We start from the raw sequence: 25,071 nt of genomic DNA, 5'->3' as shown, positions 1-25,071 counted from the left end.
TCATTTTTGACAAAAACCATCTGAAAAGTGACATATTATGGCATATTTGTTGATTTTTCATATTTAAGCTTGAATTTGAGCGTCTTTAATAACTAAATCAGTTCAAATCTTTCACATACACTAATTGAATCGACTGAAGTAGTCATTTAAGTATTTAAAAAGTGTCCAAAATCTTTCATCAGATGAACCTGAATTTTGAGGCCAAAATCGGCCCTTACCGGACCTACTCCTTTAAACAGGAAAAAACTTTCAGAATAACATGCAACGCATGGACTGGTTCGACGACACCTAGTGTTCATTATTTTTCCAAAAAAAAAATCAGTGACTGAAGAGATTATATTAGATTTTAAAAAACCCAATTAAGACAGTTATGCATAAACATTCCTGTTTATATAGTTTTGATAGGTAGTTTCGTTTTTGATAATGACTATATCATGTGGAATATCTAAACTCGTCCTTCGGGCTGTCTAGATATTCCACATGATATAGTCAGTATCAAAAACGAAACTACATATTATTCTATATGTTCCCGTTGTTGGGTCATCAATAATTCATTCCTATTTGAAAATTATAAAATCCAGTCAAGTATAATATTAGAATAGACCAAAACACATGAAATTAATTTCATACTTCACTGAAGTTCTTACAATATTTCATTCATTTTTAAGATTAAGTGATTTAAAATCACGCCAATTAATAATTAAAATGAGATCTTAAAGCAATTAAGTGTTACTTGCTTCTCTGCATGAACATAATAAAATTATAGAAAAAATATGGATTTGTTAAAGTATTAATCTTTGATTTGTATTTTTTCTGTAAACAAAAATATTGAACAGAGTTATTACAATTTTTTCAAATACTCATGGAAATATGCTGTATTTATCGACATATGTTTTTTTTTATAAAATTATCAGATTTAAAAAGATAGTTTTACAAGTCATTTATTGGACCGCAACTTTTCATTTATGACTGTTTTTCTATGCGTCCATCCGCCCTCCTTTTTTCTGTGCTATTTTTTTTGAAAGGGCCCTGCATTGAATAAAGACAGAAACCTTTGGTAGAAATACCCTTCACAAGGAACTTTCCAAAGTTATAGCAATTTTAGTTCCGTTACGATACCTATATACCTGAGACTACTATAAGACACGTGTTATAGTAGTCTCAATCTTCCTCCATCCAAGATATGGACCATTCAGAAAGTCTAAATGTTGCTAAGAATTGATGAAAAATTCACCGTGAGAATATTTGACGAAATATGTGGTGAAATTGAAAAGTATATGATGTAGACATATGATAGGTGTGTGCATTGAAAATGAAATGTAAGGATAAGAAGATGTGGTATATGGTTACCAATGAGACAACTCTCCACCAGAGACCAAATAACGTAGAAGTTAACAAGTATATAATAGGTCACCGTTCGGCCGGCAACAATGAGCAAATCAGTATGTCTAATATCCCTCCATTACTAATGAAGGACTATGGTTTTTTACTAAAAAATATTCTGATCCCCAATTTGATGAAAAAAAATATTCTGGTCAAGCAGAAGACAAAAAAAAATATTCTGATTCCAAATTTTTGCCCATACCTTATAGTGTTAAATATTGAAAAAAATAATTTGATTAATAGCGTTGAAAAACTAAATAAAATTGATCGCGCTTTGCGCGAAAAAATTTTCTGACTCCAACAAAAAACCATAACCCCCCTTGAAGTTAAATGGTTGCTCCCTTACGTGTATTTCCTTTATAAAGATTCTATGGTATGGAAACATTACTCGCTAAAGAGCTAGATTATTACGGATCAGCAACAAAATTAACAATAGGGAGTGTTTTTGGTCTTGCTTGAAGATTCTAGCTCCTGCAGTTTTTAAGATGAAGAGCGGCAATTATAAAAGCGCCTATTGGATTTCATCTACTTTAAAGGGGCATTAGCAAATTTTTCTGACTCCAACAAAAAACCATAACCCCCTTGAAGTTAAATGGTTGCTCCCTTACGTGTATTTCCTTTATAAAGATTCTATGGTATGGAAACATTACTCGCTAAAGAGCTAGATTATTACGGATCAGCAACAAAATTAACATTAGGGAGTGTTTTTGGTCTTGCTTGAAGATTCTAGCTCCTGCAGTTTTTAAGATGAAGAGCGGCAATTATAAAAGCGCCTATTGGATTTCATCTACTTTAAAGGGGCATTAGCTAAGAGATATAAAAAAAATAAAATATAATTATTTGTTTGTTAGTTCAATCATTAAGGATGTGCACCTCTGAGGAGCCAAAACATTTTTATCCATTTTTTGGGTTATTATCATGAAAAAAAATCACAGTTAAACTTTTTTTCATACTTTCACTAAAGATGAAGTGGACCAATCTGAATACTGAATAAATATATTTTCAAAAACTGTAGGTTGGTGTTAATATTTGAAAGTTTTATAAAATTTGTTGCTTTCGTGTCAAATTGACCATGCTTTCAATTTTGTAATTTTTTTTTATGATTGAAAAAAAATTCGTATCTAAGAATTTAAAAAAAAAAATTATATGGGATGTACATATTTTTGGTAAAATCATTTCTTTGTACCCCTCACCTATTTTCTCAACATTTTGGCTGATAAGACTGACAGGATTGGTTATAAAATTTGAAAATGTCAATACTCAAAAAACACTTATTGTAAGTACACAATTTTTTCACAGAGTTTAGTTTGATTTATAATATTTTTTAAATTCATTGATATTTTCCACTTGTATCACATGTTTTGGAAATAATTCCCGAACGAGATTTCAACGAGACTGAAACATTAGAAGAATACATCCTTAATGGAAGTGAAAAGGTGAAATAATAATTTGCTTTTAGCAGCAAGTTTGGTTCAATTTTGTCCAAATAAGTTAAGAATCATCGCTGATGAATTATTCACTCCCAAGTGAATAAGTTGACCTCATTGAATCCGTATTCATCTTACCTTCAATTTAATCCCTTAGCTGAAGATGGGTTACGCATGTATTAGGCTATTAAAAGGAAAAGAATGTCAACATTGAAAGTCAAAAAAGGATGAACCATTTGGTTGACTGATCCACAAAAAAAACATTCTTATACAGGTAAAAACATACTATTTAACATACAATATGAAATCAAACAGACCTAGAGAAATACAATTGCACGTGTTCACTATCTATTTATATTTATATATATGTTTATATCGGGTTAAATGACCGTTGGCAGTAGATGATTAATTAGATGACGTTAGACAAAAATACACACGAAATGCTGATACACATTATCGAGTCCATGCATTGTTAATCGTTAACTTTAGACTTTTTGTAATTTGGATATACATTTTAGTATTTTATAATTCAAATATGAGAATTTGAATCCAATCGGAGAACATGAATTTGACAGCTAATGTCCCTTTTACGGTTTGTTTAATTAATTTATCTAAGATAATTTCTTCTAGATGTTTAATGAAACGATAACTCGTACATGTATTTCTTATGGTGAATAAAAAATGCATGATATACCATTAAATGATCCATGTTAATCTTAGTCATACATGTATAACTAACCGAAAATCTTTAACAATATTGTTCTAATCTTTAAAGTACACGGTGATTTCTCATTGGAAGACTTTTGGTAAATATTTAAGTATTTGTAATCTAAACGAAAACAATGATTTTATTAAAGGTCAATATCATATCTTATTCCTGTCATCCCTAAAATATTACAACAAATATTGACTTTATTTCAATCTTTTTATACTGGAAGTAAACACATGAAATGTATGTTTTTTGTCCATAGCCTTTACTTTACATTCGAAGGGTGGGATTATATTGTTGAACCATTGTAAATACGTCATTGAGCTTCGAAATACATTTCAACGGAAAAAAAGACTAGCAAGGCCTTATCATTTCGAAGAATTTGTTGGGTTTTTTTTATATAAAAGGTGTTAACAGTTAAAGAATTCGATCAAATTTAAAAAGAAACCTTAATGTAACCCCTTTATGTTACTGATCATATATAAATATTTCACGGATAGTCTTCAAGTAGACGGGACAAGAAGAGTAAATATGTCTATATGCCAAACTTGATTTATAATTCAAAAACAAGAAGTATAAGCTAATTAACTAGCAATTCTTTTTATTAGATACCCGCAATTAGAAGATCAGTCTGCCCGTCCAGTGACGTAGTTTACCCTTAGTTATAGTGAGGCAAACAATTTGAGAGTTAAGGCCTCGGTGCGGTTCAGAGACTGTGATGTGGCTTAGGAGTGGATGGATCAAGGTCGAAATCATTCACATCATTTTCAGACGACATTCCAGTGACAAATGTTTCATGCATATTCAGAAAGAGAATAAAGTATAGATATATATTTATATATAGGCTCTGTATAGTGGACAGACCAGGGTGAAGGGCAGGAATTTCGACTGAAACTGGAAAAGGAGGACATATTGCTTTACAGATTCGGTGATATTAAAGATTATATCTATTTATGAACCAGTTCAGTGCATTATATTTGAAACTGCCCCTTTATTAATAAAAGCAAAACTGGTCCATTACAGACTAACAGGGCATAATACAGGGCTATTATGAATAAACAGAGCCATTATAAAAAAAACAGGGCCATTATTAAAAAAAAAAGAAAAAAAGGGCCATTTAAAAAAAAATATAAAAAAAAGGCCATTATGAAAAAAACAGGGCCATTATGACAAAAACAGCTAGGGCCATTATGTATAATCAGGGCTGTTACGAATTTTCAGTTGATATCAATTAAAATACATTTCTGGGGGAAAGAAACATCAAGAAATTGAAAGTTCCCAAGAATCATGACATCTTATTTGACATAGTTGTCAAGTTAATAATTACATATTACATTCAACGATGTCTATCAATTTATTTTATTTTTAGTTTTAAAATCCAAAATGAAATCATATTTTGTATGCAATAAATTGATTTGAATAGGACAACAACAAAACTATACTTTACATTTACCTGTTAGTCCATCACATCACTTTAAAAGTTTCTTTTTAACATTGCATTTGGTATAATTATATACAATTTCTCAACAAAAAAAAACTCATTTGGCTTGGTTAATTATTACACACTGACGGTTTGGTTAATAAAAGTATTACGAAATGGATGTTTTCAAATTGACCCTGTCAAATTTGTACTCGGTCAGTGATAATGGCCTTTGGAGGCTGTAGTGTCCCTCGGCGTTGCCTCGTGCCATTGCAGACATCCTCGACCATTATAACAGACCTTGGACATATAACAGAGCCATTATGAAAACACGCATTAATTAATACTATACTCTTGTAACTTTATATGCTTAGGGTTTTTGTCAAGTGACATGGATGTATAATTGAACGAAGTATGAATTCTGTCTCAAATGAATAAAGGAAAATGTTGTGGCGAATAAGAGGAACACATTGTTCCCATAGAGATGCAGACTACTACTATCTCCAATCAATAGTCCACCAAACGTAAAAAAAAATTTTGTCAATAAAAAAAAATAAGCATCATGTCAGTTATAAAGTTTTATAGCTTCTATTGTATTTTCATCAAGACATTTTTAATGTTTTACAAAGCATAACTGTCCGGTTTTTGTTATTTTGTTTGTCATTTTTATGAAACAAAATTCAACTTAACCTTGTACTCTACCATTGAGGTAATCGAATGATTAATACTTGTGTCAATGTTTGCAACCATCTTCACTCAATTCTTTGGAATACACGATGTATATTGTTTTTCCTTCTCAATCTATGTTTTTTTCTTTCTTGGTCCATAATCTATTGTTGCCTCACTGCCTCAATGGAAGTTACAGCACTGTCGCCGCTGTTGTTTCTGTTTCCATACTGATTCGATTACGATTGTTTTCTTTTCTTGTGCATGGTTATTTTAAATTATTGGGTTCTCAATGAATACATTAATTTATTTGTCTTGCGGAAAGACATATCCACGAGATGTTTTATTTATTGTCAGTGGCGGATCCAGGGGGGAGGGGTCCGGGGGTTGGAATCCCCCTTTTTATTACCATCAATGCTTTTGAATGGGAACATATGGTTGGAAACCCCTTTTAAAAATGGCTTGATCCGCCCCTGATTGTCTTGGATGAAAAGACATTATATAAATAACACATAGCTGAGAGGGTGATAGAGCAGATTGTTACCCCGAGAAAACATTGTTAACTGAGGCGAAGCCAAGGTTGACAATGTCTTTTCGAGGGGTAACAATCTGCTCTATCACCCTCTCAGATATGTGTTATTTAATTTATTATACTGAATGTTCTGTGTATTAAATTTCAAATTCAAAGTGATAAACTATGTCGTCTTATACATAACAATCATCCGTATTTAAAGCGCACACTTGAGCAAGCGTCTCCGTGGAGGGTAATAAGAATAAGAATAAGAATATTTATTGAATCCAATTAAAGGGCCCGGTTCCGAGCATATACATATATATATATAGTATTAATTATACAGTAATTTTTTAGATATATTACATAAAAAATAAATGATTAAATAACTATACTCCATACCAGATGGTGTTTGAAAATAAATAAAATAGAATATTAACCCTCTCTAATACATAAAAATAAATAAACTACTGTAACAGCACTATACTACATGTATATTTAGTTAATTACTGGAATGCAAATTTTCTCTTATTTCAAAACAAGTACTTATAAATCTTGACACTGACATATTAACATTTTCAGACTCGCATGACATTAACCAACTAAATTGTTCATACTTTGAAATAAAAGGGAAGTTTTTACATTGAATGCATGCTTCATTAAGAATAAAATTCCGTTCCTTTTCATATGCAGTGCATTCCATTAAAAAATGAAACTCGTCTTCAACCTGCATATTTTTACACTGCCCACAAAATCTGTTATCTTTATCGATTTTTTTTATATCTACCTTTCTAAATAGCTAACTGATGAGCACTGATTCTAAATTGAGTTAAGCTTTTTCGATACTGAAATTTATTAATTTGACATAAATATGCTTCCCTTTTGAAGATGTTTTTAAATTTAGAATAAGTACGCAATTTTCCTTTTTTAACATTTGCATTATCTTCTATAGTATTTTTCCAGTAAATCCTATATCTACTAATCAAAATATTTTTAACTTTTTCAATGTCAAAACTTTCCATATCAACATCAATACATCTTAAAATATATACAATATCAGAATACCAAGATGACTTATTACATTTGTGAGTGTCAATACTTGAGAATAGGGCTTGTTTTAACAAATGATCCTTTTCTAAACCATTAATTCTTTGTAAAAATTTAAGAATAGAACAAATGATTTCAATATGCAATGGAGTACGACCTAACTCTCCCATAACAGCCAAATTACATGACTTTTTATTTACCCCGATAATGTATTTGTAGAACTTTAAACTTAAGTTCTCGCAATCAAACTTACTAAATTTTTTCTCAATTTCAAAGGGGCTGTTTGTTTGACATTTTGAAAAATTAAAAGTACAAGTTCCCCAAATTTCTGAGCCATATGTTAAAATTGGCTTTATTGTATGGTCAAAGATATGTAAACAACTATCAATTTTTGGGATGTTTTCACCGAAAGTACTTTTTAACTTGAAAAAAGCTTTTTCAAGTGAATCCCCTTTGATACAAATCATATCTAGCCGTAGAAAACTTCCAGAAGCAGAAAAAATAACACCTAGATATTTATAATTTCTAACATTCTCAATTGGTTCACCATTAAAATAAAAGTTACTTTTAATCATCTTACCACCTTTGTTAAAAATTACAATTTTTGTTTTCTTAAGATTAACCTGAATACACCAACTTTTACAATATTCTTCTAATTTATTTAAACATCTACTCAAACCTGTTTGACTAGTAGAAAGAAGCACAACATCATCGGCATACATTAAACAATTAAGTTTTGTACTTCCTATTTCAGCTGGTACACAGTTATCATCAAAAATACACGGCAAATCATTGACAAAAATCTTGAAAAGATTAGAACTTAGATTATCCCCTTGTCTAACTCCAATGTTAGCTTTAAGTTTATCTGTTAATTTATCATTTAATCTAACTTGTAAAAAATTATTATTATACATAGATTATTTGCCATGGGATAGAGTAAATTGTCTCCCTTGTATTAACCAATCAAAATCTGGCATTTTGATATGAAGTGTAGTAAAGTAAATTGTCTCCCTCGTATTAACCAATCAAAATCTGGCCTTTTGACATGAAGTATAATAAAACAACAAGTTGTTTTGTCTTGGCGGGAAAACGTTCAATGCATTGCTTTGTTATGGTGAAAAGGTATTTCTATACGCTGTTTTGTCTTTGGGGAAAAGACATACTAGTATCCACAAGTTTGTTTTGTCTTGGCGGAAAAGAAAATCCATATATCTCGTCTCCAATACAATCTGTATAGAGTAGTTTTTTCTTCAGTGTTCTCTATCATATATAGTAGCTTATCTCTATACGCTTGATATATATGACATCAGCGTATTCGGTGTATCACAATCTTTGAGATGGGCAAATACAAATACTACAAACTACCACTGACTATACTTGTAGTTCGACAAATATGATAAGCTTGGATACATTTGTAGAAGTAATATTACAAAGTATAGTGAAAAGCTGCTTTCATGGTTCAATTTTTAACAGCACTCACTGTTGAATTTTAAAAGTTCTCCACATTTGGATTTTTTATAATTTGTTGATTGGTTTGTTGTTAATTGATAAACGTTCAGTGACAAACATCTCACGTATATATTCAGAAGATGATATCAACAGATATGTATAAGTGAATAGAGAGAAAGAATGGAGATTTTGCAGTTGCCGAAACAGTATTCTCATTGTAATCATTCTGGACCACATTGCGTGGTTGATTCCCTCGATCGCGCTTTCAAAAATGGGAACTTCTTGGGGAAAAAAAAGAGATTATTTAAAATAAAAATGAAATTGAAAGAAGAATTACTCCTATAATAGAAAAGCTTTTTTTTTGCTCTCCACTTTCAAAAGTCCCCCCCCCCCCCTCTCACACTTTTCAGTCCACTCCTAGGCCACCAGCATATTTAAAAAAAATGGAAATCATCCGTGTTAATAAAGCTAAAGATCAATAAAAATAAGGTCGACTATAAATGAAGTGAGGGTTTAAGCTCCTGTTAAAACCGAGAGTGTATCAGGTGATCCAGAAGGATAAACATATCTTGTTCCTCACGCGACACACATCTTGTTCCTCACGCGACACACATCATGTTCCTCACGCGACACACATTTTGTTCCTCGCGCGACAAACATCGTATTGCCTGGCGTGGTCATAGCTGGTTATAATAAAATCGATATGAAAAGAGTTACATTCGCCACAAGAAAGTAGATTGAATGTATAAACTACATCTCTTGTAGCTTGGCGTTTTCAACCAAAAAAAAATGAAATAAACGAGTATATATATATAAAGTACACTCAGGCTGAAACTTGCATCGGTAGCTAAAACAAATTCTAACACAATTACAACAACAAAATGTCAAAGTAAATGGATAATACAATTTCTTTTCCATAAGCCATTACTAGTATATAAATATTTTAAGTTCATTCATCTCTTGGGTTTTCGTATCCATAGTTTTGCATTTAAACCGGAAGAATTTCCATTAATTCAGTCCTATTATGAAACTGATTTCATAGTTACTTGCTTAAGTGTGAAAATATTTGTCTGTGTAGTAATACAAATAACATTCAATGTGATATAGCTAATTTAATAGAAACCGTCAACAGACTTTAGGGATGCTAGGTCGATTTGCTTCGTAATCCCTTTCCGCAACGTTCTGTATGTTTGTGTACGTGTGTATACTTGTATGTTACAAGTAATATTACGTACATTTTAAATACTTTTATTTCTTCAATGAGACAACTGTTCTAGTACATAGATGAGCAGGTGTACGCATAGTCCAATGATTTCTCTTGTTTAAAGGCATGCCTAAAAACGATTGAAATAGAAAACACTCGCGTGATACATTTATAGCCATTGTATTTATGGACATTTATACACAAGACTTTTCTATTTTTTTTTTATCTATTTTGCACATCATTCTCCATTCTTTGTATATTAGCACCCCTTTATTCTCTATTCTTTATTTTTCTCTCTATTCTTTATTTTTTGGTCCTTTATTCTGCACCTTTTGTCCATTATTCTCTATTCTGTAAACCCCTTCTTGACCCTCTTACATATACCAATGGTACATTAATTTGGAAAGGGTCTTGCAAAGCTGATATAAGAAACGATTTGTATTTTTCGTATAGTGTAGGTTGTTTTGTTTCTCTTTTTTTTTCGCATATAGCAACCTTTTGAATAACGTTTTATGTCATATAAAAAAAACCTTAAAAGTGACTTATACGGATTCATAACTCATATCTGGGACTATTAGTCCCATCTCATATCTACGATTTGTTGTAACCAAAACAATTATAAACGAAAATCTCATATTGACGATTCCAACAAATCCGTGTATAATTAGTCGTATTTCAAAGATTCCGATGCCATTTTCGGACTGTATGATATTTTCGTGAGGAATCCGATAATATCAGAATTTACTGAAGTACCCCAAAAGATGCCTAGGATTTCAGAACTCATCGGGATCGAAAGTTGTTCGCTACCCATTATAGAACATGACATTTTCAAAGTTTCGGACGCCATTTGTCGTTTTCCCCAAAAGTCCGGTACTATCCAAAAGTATATTATCTAAAATCTTTTGATTTAATTACGACAACAAAAAAAAATCGAGGATTTCAAAAAGTAAGATATGATCGGATGTTTCTTTCTTAATTTTGACGTCGAGTGACAATTACTTCATGGATATTGAGGACCAGAAGCTTATTAAAACAATTGCTACATGCAATAGGTGAGTTCTGTCATGTGGGCGGCAGGGACGAAGAGTGCAAATTGTGGACGGCCACTGGCCCATACAATGGTACAATGTATATATCTAATAGTGCAGATACGGACCCATCAAAGACAGTGAGATATGAAAGTTAAAAGAGTGTACGTCCTTTCGGACACCCTTGTTCGGTCTTTTGAAATGTTTCAGATTGAGACCAGAGAAAATTCTGATTTAGATACCGTATATTGCAATACGGATGAGATGTATCACACCAATAATACCTTAAGAATAATCCATGAAAAATGTCGAGGATTTCAAAAAGTAAGATAAGACGGATTGGTTGTCTGGCATATAAAATATAAATGAACGCCATTTCGAATATCTTTTTTCAAGGAGATTTTCTGGAATTACAGGATAGCTTGCCTTGACACTATAGTGTGTCTTGGTGTGAGACAAGAAACGTTTGCCGATGCTACTAAAAGGGGTAACATACATGGCGGTGTCACTGGTGGAAAGGGATTTGCTGACCCTTGGGAAACGTCTCAGTTTTTGGTGGGACTGGTGTTGCTCAATCTTTACTTTTTTGTTGTGTGTTATTGACTATTGTATATCTTATTGTCTTTTATTTATTATAATCACTGTGGTAATCGTTGATTGTCTTTCTCATCGCATATATGAGGATCTAGAAGGTGTCCTTCATTACTTTATTCTTTAATTGTGTAGCGCATTTTTCTCTATATTGTCCCTTATTTTCTAAAATCTTATTTCTTCAAAAATATTTTAACACCCCATCATTCTCTATAACTCTTTTTTCTATTTTTGTCTGTTCTGTATTTTTGTTACCCTTTATGCTATCCTTTTTGTCCATTATTCTTTATTTGTAAACCCCATACAGACCCTCAGGCATGTATTCATGTATAGTTAGTATTCTTCATACTTTTTTCCGACCCAACCTTGCCAAAGCTAAATAATTGAAACAAATTGTTTCCACGGGTGATCATATAATAGAATATTTATATTTTTTTAAAAATACGCTCCCGCAGTATTTTGAATTAAAAGTACGTTCAAAGTTACACCAAGTTTCAAATTCAGAAATGATTCATAAATTATAAGATATATTATATTCAAAATCATTTGAATATGTAACGAAAATTTCTAATTTATTGTACATGTATATGCAGATAAGTATTAAGAGAGTCTCTTTGATACAAGTTTAAAATTCTTTAAAATCACAAAGTATATCTATTACGGCCTTTTAAAGTCAAGATAGTATCCTTATGTACCTAATCAATGCGATCTTTGATCACCTTTTAGATTATCAGACAGGTGTATCTTTGTGTTTTACACGCAAGATGAATGCTTCGTGAAATTTAAAACGTTAATTATTTAATTGAACCTACAATTAATTATTGTGACTTAATAATAAACAACGTCGTTTAATGTTTGGACATGAAATTTATAGAGGGAACTTTTTCATTTGATCGAATCGTTTTATATACATTTGTCATTTCGGGGCATTTTATAGCTTGCTATGCGGTATGGGTTTTGCTCATTGTTGAAGGCCATTCGGTGATCTATAGTTGCTAGCCTTCTACATCATTTGGTCGCTGGTGGAGAGAGTTGTCTCACTAGCAATCATATTCCATCTTCTTATTTTTATATTACACTGTGCTGTGGTATCTCTCGTGTTGCTTACTGTTGATCGATTCTAGTAAATTTACTCCATTATTTAACAAGAAGGCTACGGACACATGCACCTGCAGAGCGTACAGGGCTTGTCAGCTGTTATTTTATAAATGTCTTTTTTTGAAGAGTTTGATAGATGAAAATCTCGCTTAAAATTGTGAACGCCAAATACGGATTTAAAGTTGTCAAGTAAGAAAAAAGTTATTTTCCATAATTTGTGCCCCTCTCGGTAAACTTCCTATGTTCACCACTGGCTGCCATTGTCCAGTTTAGGAAGAACTTAAAATGCGTGAAAATGTTAGTGTATAGGATTATTTTAAGATTTTTCTTCGTTTAAAACTTACGGCCTTTGTACAAAAACAGGAAGTATGTTTAGAATTCCATGATCTACAACGGAAAGAGCACTTATATCCTAAAATGTTTAAAATGCCTTTGGTATACGTGTAATTAAAATTTGTAGGAAATAAACCCTTCACATTAAGATTTCCTTAGCTTTATATCTGACTCATTACCTCTAAAGTAAAGCAATATTCAGTTTGGTTAACTGGTATAAAAACCTGTTTGTGAAAAAAAATATGTATTATTCTAGCAGGGTACAGTAAAATGTGTAGTGCAATTCGAGCGCACCTCGAACTTTTATAATGACCCGAGAACAGCTATGGACCATGTATGAATAAGAGATGAGGATTTCTTTATAACAACAGGGGCGGATCCAGCCATTTTTAAAAGGGGTTCAAACCCAGGATAAAAAGGGGGGTTCCAACCATATGTCCCCATTCAAAAGCATTGATCGTCAAAAAAAGGGGGAGGGGGTCCGCCACTGAACAATAAATCAAATACAATTTTTCTAGAGTATAGTTTACTGCTTTAGAAAAATTCTATTAAAATTCTAGAAAAATCTACCAGGCTTTTAAGATATAAAAACTGAGTGTCACCACCTTTTTTTCAATTGGACCTAAATAGTACTATCAAGGATTTACTATACAAATCCTTGGTACTATATACTTTGAATTCACATCCTTTTTTATTCTGCAGTGTAAGTTATGTCGGCTCTCTTTAAACGTCGGCTTTACCAGAATAAGTAATTGACGTCTGGTTTAATGCATTAAGCATAAAAAAAAATTATTTAAGCTAAAGGTGTTTCTTGGAAGATGAGATCAAAAATACATTGTCAACATATTGGAACAGAGACATATAATACATGACATATAACCTAGGACATACTATATTGTATACTACTCCCAAATCTAGGACTATTATAGTCCCAGCCCAAATGTAATATATAATTTCATGCATTGTATCTTTTTACTGTCGGTGAAAATTTAGATAATAAAAAACCCGGTGAAGTCGCACTCAAGAGTTGCACATTGCAAACCATCACATAGTATAAATCTACTGTATAGAGAAAAAGGTCGTTATTATCATAAATGTCAGAATAGAAACACATTATATAATTTAAACAAAACTATAAAATTGTTTATTGCAAAATCAATGTTCGTTTTCATCACCTCTATATTTCCCGCCAGATGTCACTGTTGTAAAACAAAACCACTTGATGACATCCGGGTTTTTATTCAAATGCAGCAGCTGATCGCCCAAAAGAACAGACTACTCGACCATTGTCAACGTAAAATTTGCGCTTTAGTAAATACTATGAAACATTGTTGAACATTTAAATGTAACATAAATTATTATATTGGTAGGTGACCCGAGGAGAGATACAGTACATTATCGTGGGCTTTGGAGCGTGATTAAATTTGATAAGCAAACATTTTCATTTGTATTGAAAATGGCGGAAGTAGCCACACAAATTTCTGAAACTGGACTTTTGATAGCAAATGATAAACCCGTGAAAATGTACATCACAGATTATAATTGTAAATTAAACAATATCGCACAACCATCATTCATTAATGGATGTCAATTGAAAAGAGACGACAACAAAGAAAACGAAGGAAATCGTGAGGTGAGTATACGCCATGTGCCATTGTTTATGTTTTGATAAAATATTGATAATCAAGTGAAACACCTGTCATTCACACAGGTATGATTCAGGTAAGTCTACTACATTTATAAAATTGATTTATTAAACACATATTCTTTATAATATAGGGAAAAAAGGAAACACTTTGTAGAACTATATACTCCTGTCTAGCCAGAAGGAGAACATGTATGTTTTAAATGAAAACATATTTAGAGAAAAATGAAATGGCCTCTCCTTTAATTTTTTGAGCAGATTATTTTAATCATTTTGAAGTGAGTTTTTGGTTATGAATAAAGATTTCCTTATTGTAAAGTTGACTTGTAAGGTGTGTTTGATCATTACTTTATCATGTTAAAAGGAATATTGTTTAATAACATTTTCCATCATCTAAATACATTTTGTAAGCCTGACATGACAGTTTTTGTAATATAGACAGACTTACCCCTGGAAGTGTGCGGCAGATGTCCATGAATGAGTCTATACATTCAAGCATTTAGAAAAAGGTTTTTATTTACTGACCAGCGTGATTTCCAAAAACTTATAATAAAAACATACCAAAGTATGAGTATAAAATAAGGAGATGTGGTATGATTGACAAATGTAGCGAATTTAAACAACTGCATATATAGGACAGCCTGTCAAATTGGAGTAGTTCCCCAAATGATTTTCTTTTGCCTGATGATGTACATGTAATTATACTTTCTAGTGTTCCAACACAGAGAAGGATATTTTTCTATGTTAAAACACTTTTTTTTTTATACATCTTATATTTGAAATAGCACATATACATGATAAATTCAGCAGCATTTCCTAAACAAAAATAGTCTTAATCTGATTATTTGAGAAGTTACAAGCCTTTGAAAACTACAGAAAAACATTTTTCTAGGCTACTTTCATTTTAAAACTCAAAATAATTAACATGATAATATGTTCCATTTTTTTTATAAATTTGTGCCTTTTTAAGTGAAGAGTGCTAAACAGTTTTCTTGTTTAATACCAATCAAATTATTACACAATTGAGGGATTGTTATATATTTTAGGAAAACATGTAGTTCCCCAATTGGAAGTTTGTGTTGTTTCTTTTCACTACATAATATAAAGAGATGTGGTATGTATGTCAATGAGACATGCATTGTATCCACCAGAGTTCAAATGACGTGGATATAAACAGTTAAAGGTCATAGTTGGAGTTCTCAAAATCTTGTTTTCCCTCTTGTTCTTTGATCTACATGTACTGGTCCTCACTATTAATTCTATTGCAAAAAAACAAAAGTGTGTCTGTCCTTTTCAAAATTTTGGTGGACAAAACCTTTGGATCAACACTCTTTGAAAACCTTCAACAATTAGAAAAAAATCATACTACATGTACATGTACATGTATCTGCCTGGTAATTTTCCACACAAGAATAACTTTTTCTAGTAGTATAAATAAGGCCATTGGTTTTCCCTTTTTGAATTCACATTTTGGAAAATTTGGGCCTTTTATAGACTATTATGCTAACCTTCATTTTTTTTCCCCATTATTGAAGGTCGTTGGATGGCTTATTTGTTAACATCTTTGTTGGCTAGTTGTGTAATTGGCAATCATACTAGTGAAAATCATTCAGTTGTTTTTTATTACTAATAGGTAAAGACTCGAGAGCATTTTGGACCCTAGGCCAAACAAAACAAATATGATTTAAGTGAGCTCTCATTTAGAATAATAAGTAGGTAGGATTTTTTATTTTGCTGATTCTTTTTAAATTCAGTACACACAAAATTAAAAAAAAATTTTTGGGTCCCTTCTTGAATAAAAAACAGCTTAGGTCAAAATAGCAGTGATTTTCCTAGTGCTTATGGGAAGGGGCCCAGGGCCGATGCAATTGGGAATAAAAGTTCATGAAATGTTGGCTTTGGGGAAAATATATTAGTCCTTTTATTTGGAGGGCACATCGTGTGTAACTTGCTAAGGGGGTTTAGGGACATCCCCCCGAGAGAAAAACCATGATACAACACCAACAAAATCTCGCTACGATGTCTTTATACGATTGGGAATTTTAGAGCTGAAAATTGGGGAAAAAAAGAGCATATTTCTCTTTGGGATTGGGGCCCAAAATGAGGGTTGGAAAATCCCTGAAATAGAAAATATTTCATTACCGACCCTTTATGTGTTAGGCCTAAAAATATTTACACACAAAGACTTTTGTTGCATGTACCAAATACCTGAATTTAGATAAGACATAGGCAATATTGTCAAATGCAGAGTTTAATAATAAAATTTCGAGTAGAAAGTTATTAACTTTTTAATCTAAGTTTTCATTGTGCAATCCCAAATGCATGAGTGAGTTGAATTATTAATATTTTTTGAAGTGAAAAATATAATTATTTAAAGTTTAAAGGTTATACTTTTAAACATATATTAGTGGGTGTGCAGTCTTTATCAACATGATGAATATTCCTAACAGATACAATAACATGTAGCAGTAGTTTTCAACGTGCATTTGAGAATAAACTTTCCTACATTGTAAATGTATATTATCTCTTTAATATGTCATCATAGTTTATTACAAGATGCAACACCAGCAATGGTTGGAATTATCCCAAAAGGGTATACATTAAATTTTTGATGGAATCCTGATACATTTAGTTGTCACAGGGTTTGAAATTAGCAGGGGCCCACTCGTCAATGACCCCTAAAATATGGTGTGGGCTACTAAAATTTCTGCTTTTCTTGACAAGTTGTATAGAACTTTATATATTGGCTACAAAATTTTTACTTCAATACCTGTGTCAAGTGATGTTTTTATTAAAGATATTTAACTACATACATGTACATGATGTATCAAGTTCAATTTAATTGAAATATTATATAGATCCTGTGTCACTCATTGGCTATAGGGATCTGACAATGCTCCCTTCTTCTTTCTGTTCTGAAAAAGATTCCTCAGGCAATGAATTTTTCACTGGATCAATCTTCTATCTGTTCTGAAACCTTATGCAATGAAATTTTCACTGAATCAACAGTAATTTTGAAATACAATGCTTCATGTACAAATCAATTTAAGCATAGCGCACGGAACAAGTGCTTCACTGAGTCTAACTTCCCATCCTTAGATTCAATATCCATATATGTACATGATAAGTTTGTCAGAGTTAATCACTTAAAACGTCTTTTTTTTAGGGTGAATGGTTATTTTTATAGATCGCTCAGGATAAAGTTATTTGCAAAATGTACATGTACTACACCCACATAAAAATATATTTGTATTGTAGTCTGAGTTGATATATTTATTTTCAACATATGATTTTCAGGCTTCTGTTGTATGATTCAGTTTTATGGTAAGCAAATGGTAGAAAAAAAACATTGGTTCACAAAATAGCATGTCAACTATTTAGCTTGCAAGTTTGATTTCCACATCAGAAAGCTAAAACAATTGTACATACACATTTGAGTACATGTAACTGCACAGTATTAATTGTTATGTCTGTAGTTTAGATGAAAATGTCAACAGTGTGTCATATTTATATATTACTTGTACAGGTATAGTTTGTCTGTGCAAGTAATTTTCAAAAGAGTGAAGGTGAGAAGTGGAGATTCAAATAGTTTGTTATAATTTCTTCCCTTTTTTTCTAGAATCTCAATTTTCTCCCCGTTTTCAAAACATGAAGTTTGATTGAATTTTGAATTACTAAACGCATATACACATGTATATATATAGGGCACATCCGGTTTCTGTTACATTTTTTTGTATGAGTACATTTTGTTGGTTTGTTGCTTAATCCATAACCTGGAGAGCCAGAGAAATTTTGGTCAAGTATTCTTTTCTTTAGATTGGTTGTGGACTCTGGCTTTTTATTAGAGCTTTCTTATAGGTAAATTCCATACACCTCCAAAGACCAGCGACCTTCATATGTCCAACTATATTCCCACATATCTGGAGCAATGTTGATGAGTACTACAGCATGTCCACACATGGAAGGCCTACACACTTTAGTTCTAGATCCTCTTACAGTTTAAACTTTTGCCTAGAGACCCTAGTTTCCATGTGCTGTTGTGAACTAATTTCATGTTGACTCATTGAGAGGTTTTGCTCCAAATTGAAGACCTCACTGTCATGACTGTGGTGTTGAGATGAAGAACAGGAAAAAAACAACTGTACTTTTGCCTACCATGGGTGTAGCTAATTGTACATTTCCCTTCTTTCCAGACTTCATTCAGGTCCTTTATAATATGAACATACATGTATCAGTCAAGAATTGTCAGTCACCAATCTTTGTAAGTTTAGATACGAAATTTATGATCCTTTTCCCAAATGTGTATGTACAATGAACAATTTTGCAAATGGTGATGTGGAACTAGGTGTTATGAATGAGAAAACTTTTGTGTTGCTAACAGTTTAGGTACAAGTACACTGTTATTGCATGCAGAACAGATTGTTTGAGCATGCTTGTATTTTTTGTGATTTTAGTACATTTAAATGAATTTGGTGTCATTAATATACATATATTTACAAGTAAAACTATTGTTTGTAGTTATGTTGTGATAATTTTTTTTGAATGATTCATATTTTGATTTTTTTTTTCAATCTTTTCATCTCTACCATCTTTTTTTCAAGCTTTAAAACTAGATTGGGTGAAATCTGAAATTATCAATTCTTCTATTTTGCATTAATTAGTATTGTTTTTTTTTTATTATATTTAATATTCCTCAGTCTTTTGATGTCTGCAGTTCACATGCATGATGTTCAATTTAGATTGTTTTTATTACAACATAGTGACTGGTACAAGTTTACACAATTAACTAGTGACAGATGAAAAATATATTTTACATTCAACTCTAATTTGTATGTCATGAATTTGTTTATAAGTGAAACAAAAATCTTTTTCAAGATTACTGATGAGATCACCGTCTACTGCATACAAGTTTCCTGTTCCAGTAAAAGTTACCAGGAAGTTTTCGTAATGTTTTAATGTTGATTATTAATTACATAATCCTGATAAAATACATTTTAGGCCAAAAAATAATATTAAGATTGTTTGATGTTGCCCAGTGGCAGATCCAGGGGGGTTGGAACCCCCCCCCCCCCCCCTCCTTTTTTGACGATCAATGCTTTTGAATGGGGACATATGGTTGGAAGCCCCCTTTATCCTGGGTTGGAACCCCCTTTTAAAACTGTCTGGATTTGCCCATGTTGCCTGAGTAACCTACCCACCTATAAAGCAGCCTACCTGAAAAATTTTATGACACTAATCATTTCAATTTTTTTTTTAAAGATTTTTTCCTACTCTTAACTTTATTTTCTTGTATAAAATTAAAAATGTAACTTATTTTGTTTGCAAAAAAAAGCCTTCCTGCCTATCCAACCCTAGGCAACATCATACAAAGAATTTGTTCAGGGTGGCCTTATAAATATATACACTGATTCAGATTTATGGTGTTTGCCGCTGGATATTGAGCAAAAGTCAATCTGATTTCTTGGACTTTTCTCTGACTGACCTAATGGCATTTAGATGACATTCACTTTTTGGTCAGTCATGTCAATTATTTTATATTTGTAAAAAAATACAGGGAAATGTTCTTTATTACCTTCAATGGCAGGCAAACATGAAATTGGTTTATTTTTATACGACCGCAAAAAAAGTTTGCGGTCGTATATTGGTATGACGTTGGCGTCGTCGTTGTCGTCGTCGTCCGAAGACACATTGGTTTTCACACTCTAACTTTAGTTTAAGTGAATGGATCTCTATGAAATTTTACCAAGGTTCAATACCACAAAAGGAAGGTGGGGATTGATTTTGGGGGTTATGGTACCAACAGTTAAGGAATTAGGGGCCAAAAATAAGCATTTTTGTAACTTCCAGAAATAACTTGTGTGTAAGTGTATGGATCTCTCTGACATTGTACGTACTACAAGGTTCCATATCACAAAGGGAATGCTGGGATTGATTTTGAGGGTAATTGCCTCCAAATTTTAGGAATTAGGGCCATAAAGGGGCAAAAAACAAGCATTTTTCTAGTTTCATGACAATAACTTGTGTGTAAGTGTATGGATCTTTATGAATTGTACTACAAGGTTCCATATCACAAAGGGAAAGCTGGGTTTGAGTTTGGGGGTAATTGCTCAAAACGTTTAGGAATGAGGGGCCAAAAAGGGGCCAAAAATAAGCATTTTTCTAGTTTCCAGACAATAACTTGTGTTCAAGTGTATGGATCTCTCTGAAATTGTACTGCAAGGTACCATAGGGAAGGCTGGGATGGATTTTTGGGGTAATTGCCTCAAAATTTTAGGAATTAGGGGCCATAAAGGGGCAAAAAAACAAGCATTTTTCTAGTTTCAGGACAATAACTTGTGTGTAAGTGTATGGATCTTTATGAAATTGTACTACAAGGTTCCATATTACAAAGGAAAAGCTGTGTTTGAGTTTGGGGGTAATTTCCCTATATGGTTCGGAATTTGGGGCCAAAAAGGGGCCAAAAAACAAGCATTTTTCTAGTTTCCAGACAATAACTTGTGTTCAAGTGTATGGATCTCTCTGAAATTGTACTGCAAGGTACCATACCACAAAGGGAAGGCTGGGATTGATTTTGGGGGTAATTCCCTCAAAATTTTAGGAATTAGGGGCCATTAAGGGGCAAAAAAACAAGCATTTTTCTAGTTTCATGACAATAACTTGTGTGTAAGTGTATGGATCTTTATGAAATTGTACTGCAAGGTTCCATATCACAACGGGAAAGCTGGGTTTGAGTTTGGGGGTAATTTCCCTTAATGTTTTGGAATTTGGGGCCAAAAAACAAGCATTTTTCTAGTTTCCAGACAATAACTTGTGTTCAAGTGTATGGATCTCTCTGAAATTGTACTGCAAGGTACCATACCACAAAGGGAAGGCTGGGATTGAGTATGGGGGTGATGAATCATAAGGGGGTTCAAAAAATTTGGGGGGGATTTTTTTTTTCCCTTTTTTTTCTTTCAAATTTTCCATTTTAAATTTGTTTGTTCTGATTTACATATAAAAGCAAATAATAATGATATGGTTTTAATAGGTAAATTAAAAAAATTTAAGTTCTTAGACCACATTCATTCTGTGTCAGAAACCTATGCTGTGTCAAATATTTAATTACAATCCAAATTCAGTGCTGTATCAAGCTTTAATGTTGTGTCCATACTTGCCCCAACTGTTCAGGGTTCGACCTCTGCGGTCGTATCAAGCTGCACCCCAGCGGAGCATTTTATTTCATTAAATATCTTGCAAAAAAGCAATCGGCATAATAAATTTTAACTACATAAATATGTAATGTACATGTATAAAGCACAGGTTTGTTTAATTAAGTTTTAGAGAACTCAGCCTCCTTTTATTAATAATTAAATCCTATATTTAATTATGTTTTATAAAAAATTTCAGTACAGTAGCATTATTAATGACATAGTGATCTACCGTTCTATTATGGGTAATTGTGCAATGTGTATTGATCAAGCTCATCTGACAGTTAGTCTGTATGTTAAAGATATTTGCTTATTAACTTGGGTAATACACCAACTTTTAAATCTAAGCTACAGTATTGTAATGTCAGGACTCTAGGGATCCCTACAGCATTATTTATTAATGATAAACAGTATACAGTATGATCTCCATTGATTAATGTGTTCCATTCCGATAATTATAATTCCGTTGTATTGATTCAAGAATGTGGAATCACCATAGATTTTTATGATCACAGCCTAATCATTCGATCTTTTCGCTCGTAAATATCGTCTTTAGTTAAGTAGTGTTTTACTGTTATTTTCAGTACCCAATAAAAAGGTGTAGGCAAAGTTTCTATCTTTGGGTTTTTGCATATTTTATAGCGTTGACGTTGACGCTTGAAGTTTAGCAGTTGATAAGATTATGGATTTTTGTTGAATAAGAGGGTGATAAACTATCATTTTTAGATGTGACCTGTAGTGTCTGTAGAAAACAGTAAGCCCTATTTTGTATAATAGTGGTATGTGTTTAAATGGAGATTGGGTAAACATCAAGATGGTAATCCAACGACATAAAATAACAGAAATAAATATTTAAAGCTCTTTGTATGCTTTCAAAGATGGAGAAGTGTCCACAATGTATTTAAGTTAGAACTGTTTTTCCTGCGTGTATTTTTTTAATCATATGCAAACAACCCCCAAGGTAATCCTGGAGTATAGAAATCGGAATCATTTTCTCCATATGTTGGATACAACATCCCCCTCCCCCTCCATTCACACACACTTTTTACATCCCTATAAAATTAACCTAAAAGACCTTCACTTTTTCCGTTGAATGCCATTTGGAACTCATTTCATGTCTTAACTATTGTTTTGCATCCCTCATTATATTCCGTACCATGTATAAATAGGACCTTTGTAACATTTATGGTTGGGAAATTTGTATCAATATTTAAAATCAGAATTTGTTTTGTCTATGATTTCACTATTTAAAGCATATAATAGTGTCATTATTTTATTCATAACAATGTATGACTTGTACAAATACACAATACTGGGACAGATTAAAAGTCACAATTTTGACAGTGTTTGTATACCTCATTGAAGCATGTTCAGATTAGCCTGATAAAACTTTCTCTCCCATTTACAAAAATCGTCTGTATTTAATAGCCTTTAAGTGTAAGCTATGTAAATATAGTGTGATAAACGATTTTCCCTAAATAAATAGTTGATTAATCTCTTCTCTACACAGATTGGCTTTTTCCAATATTGAATGTTTAACTTTAAAACACTATTTCTAATCGTTTAGTTTGTATAACATATTTTTTTTGCAGGAGATTTGAAACTTGTTTCCAATCATGGTCATGATCTTATTTATATTGAAACACTTACTTTTTGTCCTTTTGAGTTCTTTGATATAAAAATTAAAATTAAAACTCAACCTTTTCAGCAGGTATGATTTTACACTGTTGATTTTAGAATCTTGAAATAGATTCTCTTGTAAGTTGTTTGGTATGTAAAATTAACTGGATTATATAAACTGAAATGAAAAGACCAGTTGAACTTTCTGACTATCGCTAGTAGTATTTTATGTATTTGTTTACTTGGATATTTGGATCAATTAGTTTTCTGTGAGTAAACCAATATCATAATTTATACAGTCATTTAAATGTTATTTAAAAAAATTATCAAATAAATCAATTTTTATAAACTGAGATTGCTTTGAAGCTCTAAAAAATTAATAATGTGAAAATTTTTGAGATATTTACTCAAGTCTTCAGTTATAACGTCCCTTGGATGCTGAAACACAATCAGTAGTTATCATGCAAGAGTTGCCTCCCTTAGTACACTCCAACATCATCAACTTAAGTTAAGTTTATTTGTTGAATCAGTAAGCATTCAAAAGGATGTTAATTAATCTTAATTAAAATTTAAATTATAGAAATGCATTAATGATGCTTTTAAATTTGTGGTGGTCCTTTAATATTGAGAATAAAAGCCTCTTGTTCATTTGTTACTGTGGTGGTATAAACTTTTAATCAAAGAATCCCTTGTGTTTTACACCCAGTATTGTGTTTGTTTTCATTCCCCATGAAATAAATATATCATAATTGGACTATTATTAACAGTTATAGTTTATTAAATTTAGAAGGCACTTGTACAGACCTGCCACACAATGCCATTGCATTATGAATTTATAATGAAAAAATAAAGGCTGTTTATGGTTTAAAGCAATAAATTACACTTTTGGAGTGTTGACTTAGTACAAGACATAGTTATATGAGTAAACACTTCCAGTTTAGGATCTTTCACAGAGCACAATTTAAATTGAGAATGCATTATAAAATCATGTAGTTGAAAAACTTTCTACACAAATTGTGTGTATTCGTATAAATATCAGAAAATAAATAGGTTATAAATTTAATTAGACATAGCTAAGTATACATCATTCTTAACTATGAAACAATTTTCTTTAAGGACTGTACATTTAAATGGGAAAATATTTAAAAGTTTTAAATCTATTAAAGACATTAATTTATTTTAAATGGAATAGAGCTTTTGGTCAAGTAATATGAAATACTGAACCTAATGTTATCATGTTTAAGTAAAAGAAAATAAAATCTCATTCTATAATTGTAGAAATGCATGCATACAAATCTCCTTCTTTGCTTAGAATAAGATGAGATTGTCTTTTTTTCTATCTTTCCTACTTTTTCCAATGTGAGATTAACACATCAATCATGGAAAAGAAAATTCCAGATAAAGCCATTAAAAACATGGTTTGATGATAGGCATGTTCTTTTAGTCACGTTTATTTTTGCATGGTGTAAACATCAACAAAGCTTTGTTTTTAGTTTTTTCTATGAATGTTTATTTATAAACAGTAGCCTTAACAGATTGAAATACTCTTGGGTTATAGGTGATTGTTTTTATATAATTTAAATCATAAACTGAATTAAAAAAAAAAAGCCATCTGTATATAAATATTTCAATTACAACAGTTTTGAAAGCAGGATTTAGAGTATATTTTTTTTCATTTTAAAGAGCAAAACAATGGCTATACATCTTTAGCAACAATGGACATAAAGAAAAACCAGGCTTTAACCCCCTTTTA

General features: G+C 31.8%; 1 protein-coding gene across 6 annotated transcripts in view; it reads left to right on the top strand.

Moving 5' to 3' along the window:
* The first annotated feature begins 14,095 nt into the window (after positions 1–14,095).
* The window catches only part of LOC127707990 (RNA binding protein fox-1 homolog 1-like), a 46,534-nt gene continuing 35,558 nt past the window's right edge, over positions 14,096–25,071 (top strand). For 5 of the 6 annotated variants that reach the window (XM_052212772.1, XM_052212769.1, XM_052212770.1 and 2 more), the window contains exon 1: positions 14,096–14,499. In XM_052212772.1, the coding sequence (XP_052068732.1) occupies positions 14,323–14,499 (177 nt within the window). In that variant the 5' untranslated portion in view covers positions 14,096–14,322. Of the gene's footprint in view, positions 14,500–17,808; positions 17,836–25,071 lie in introns of all 6 variants that reach the window. The other variant, XM_052212777.1, reaches the window with a different exon arrangement.

The sequence above is a fragment of the Mytilus californianus genome, unplaced genomic scaffold (genome assembly GCF_021869535.1).
Source record: "Mytilus californianus isolate M0D057914Y unplaced genomic scaffold, xbMytCali1.0.p SCAF_7, whole genome shotgun sequence".
In the NCBI taxonomy this organism is placed as follows: Eukaryota; Metazoa; Mollusca; class Bivalvia; order Mytilida; family Mytilidae; genus Mytilus; species Mytilus californianus.
This window is presented reverse-complemented; position numbering and strand designations above follow the sequence as displayed.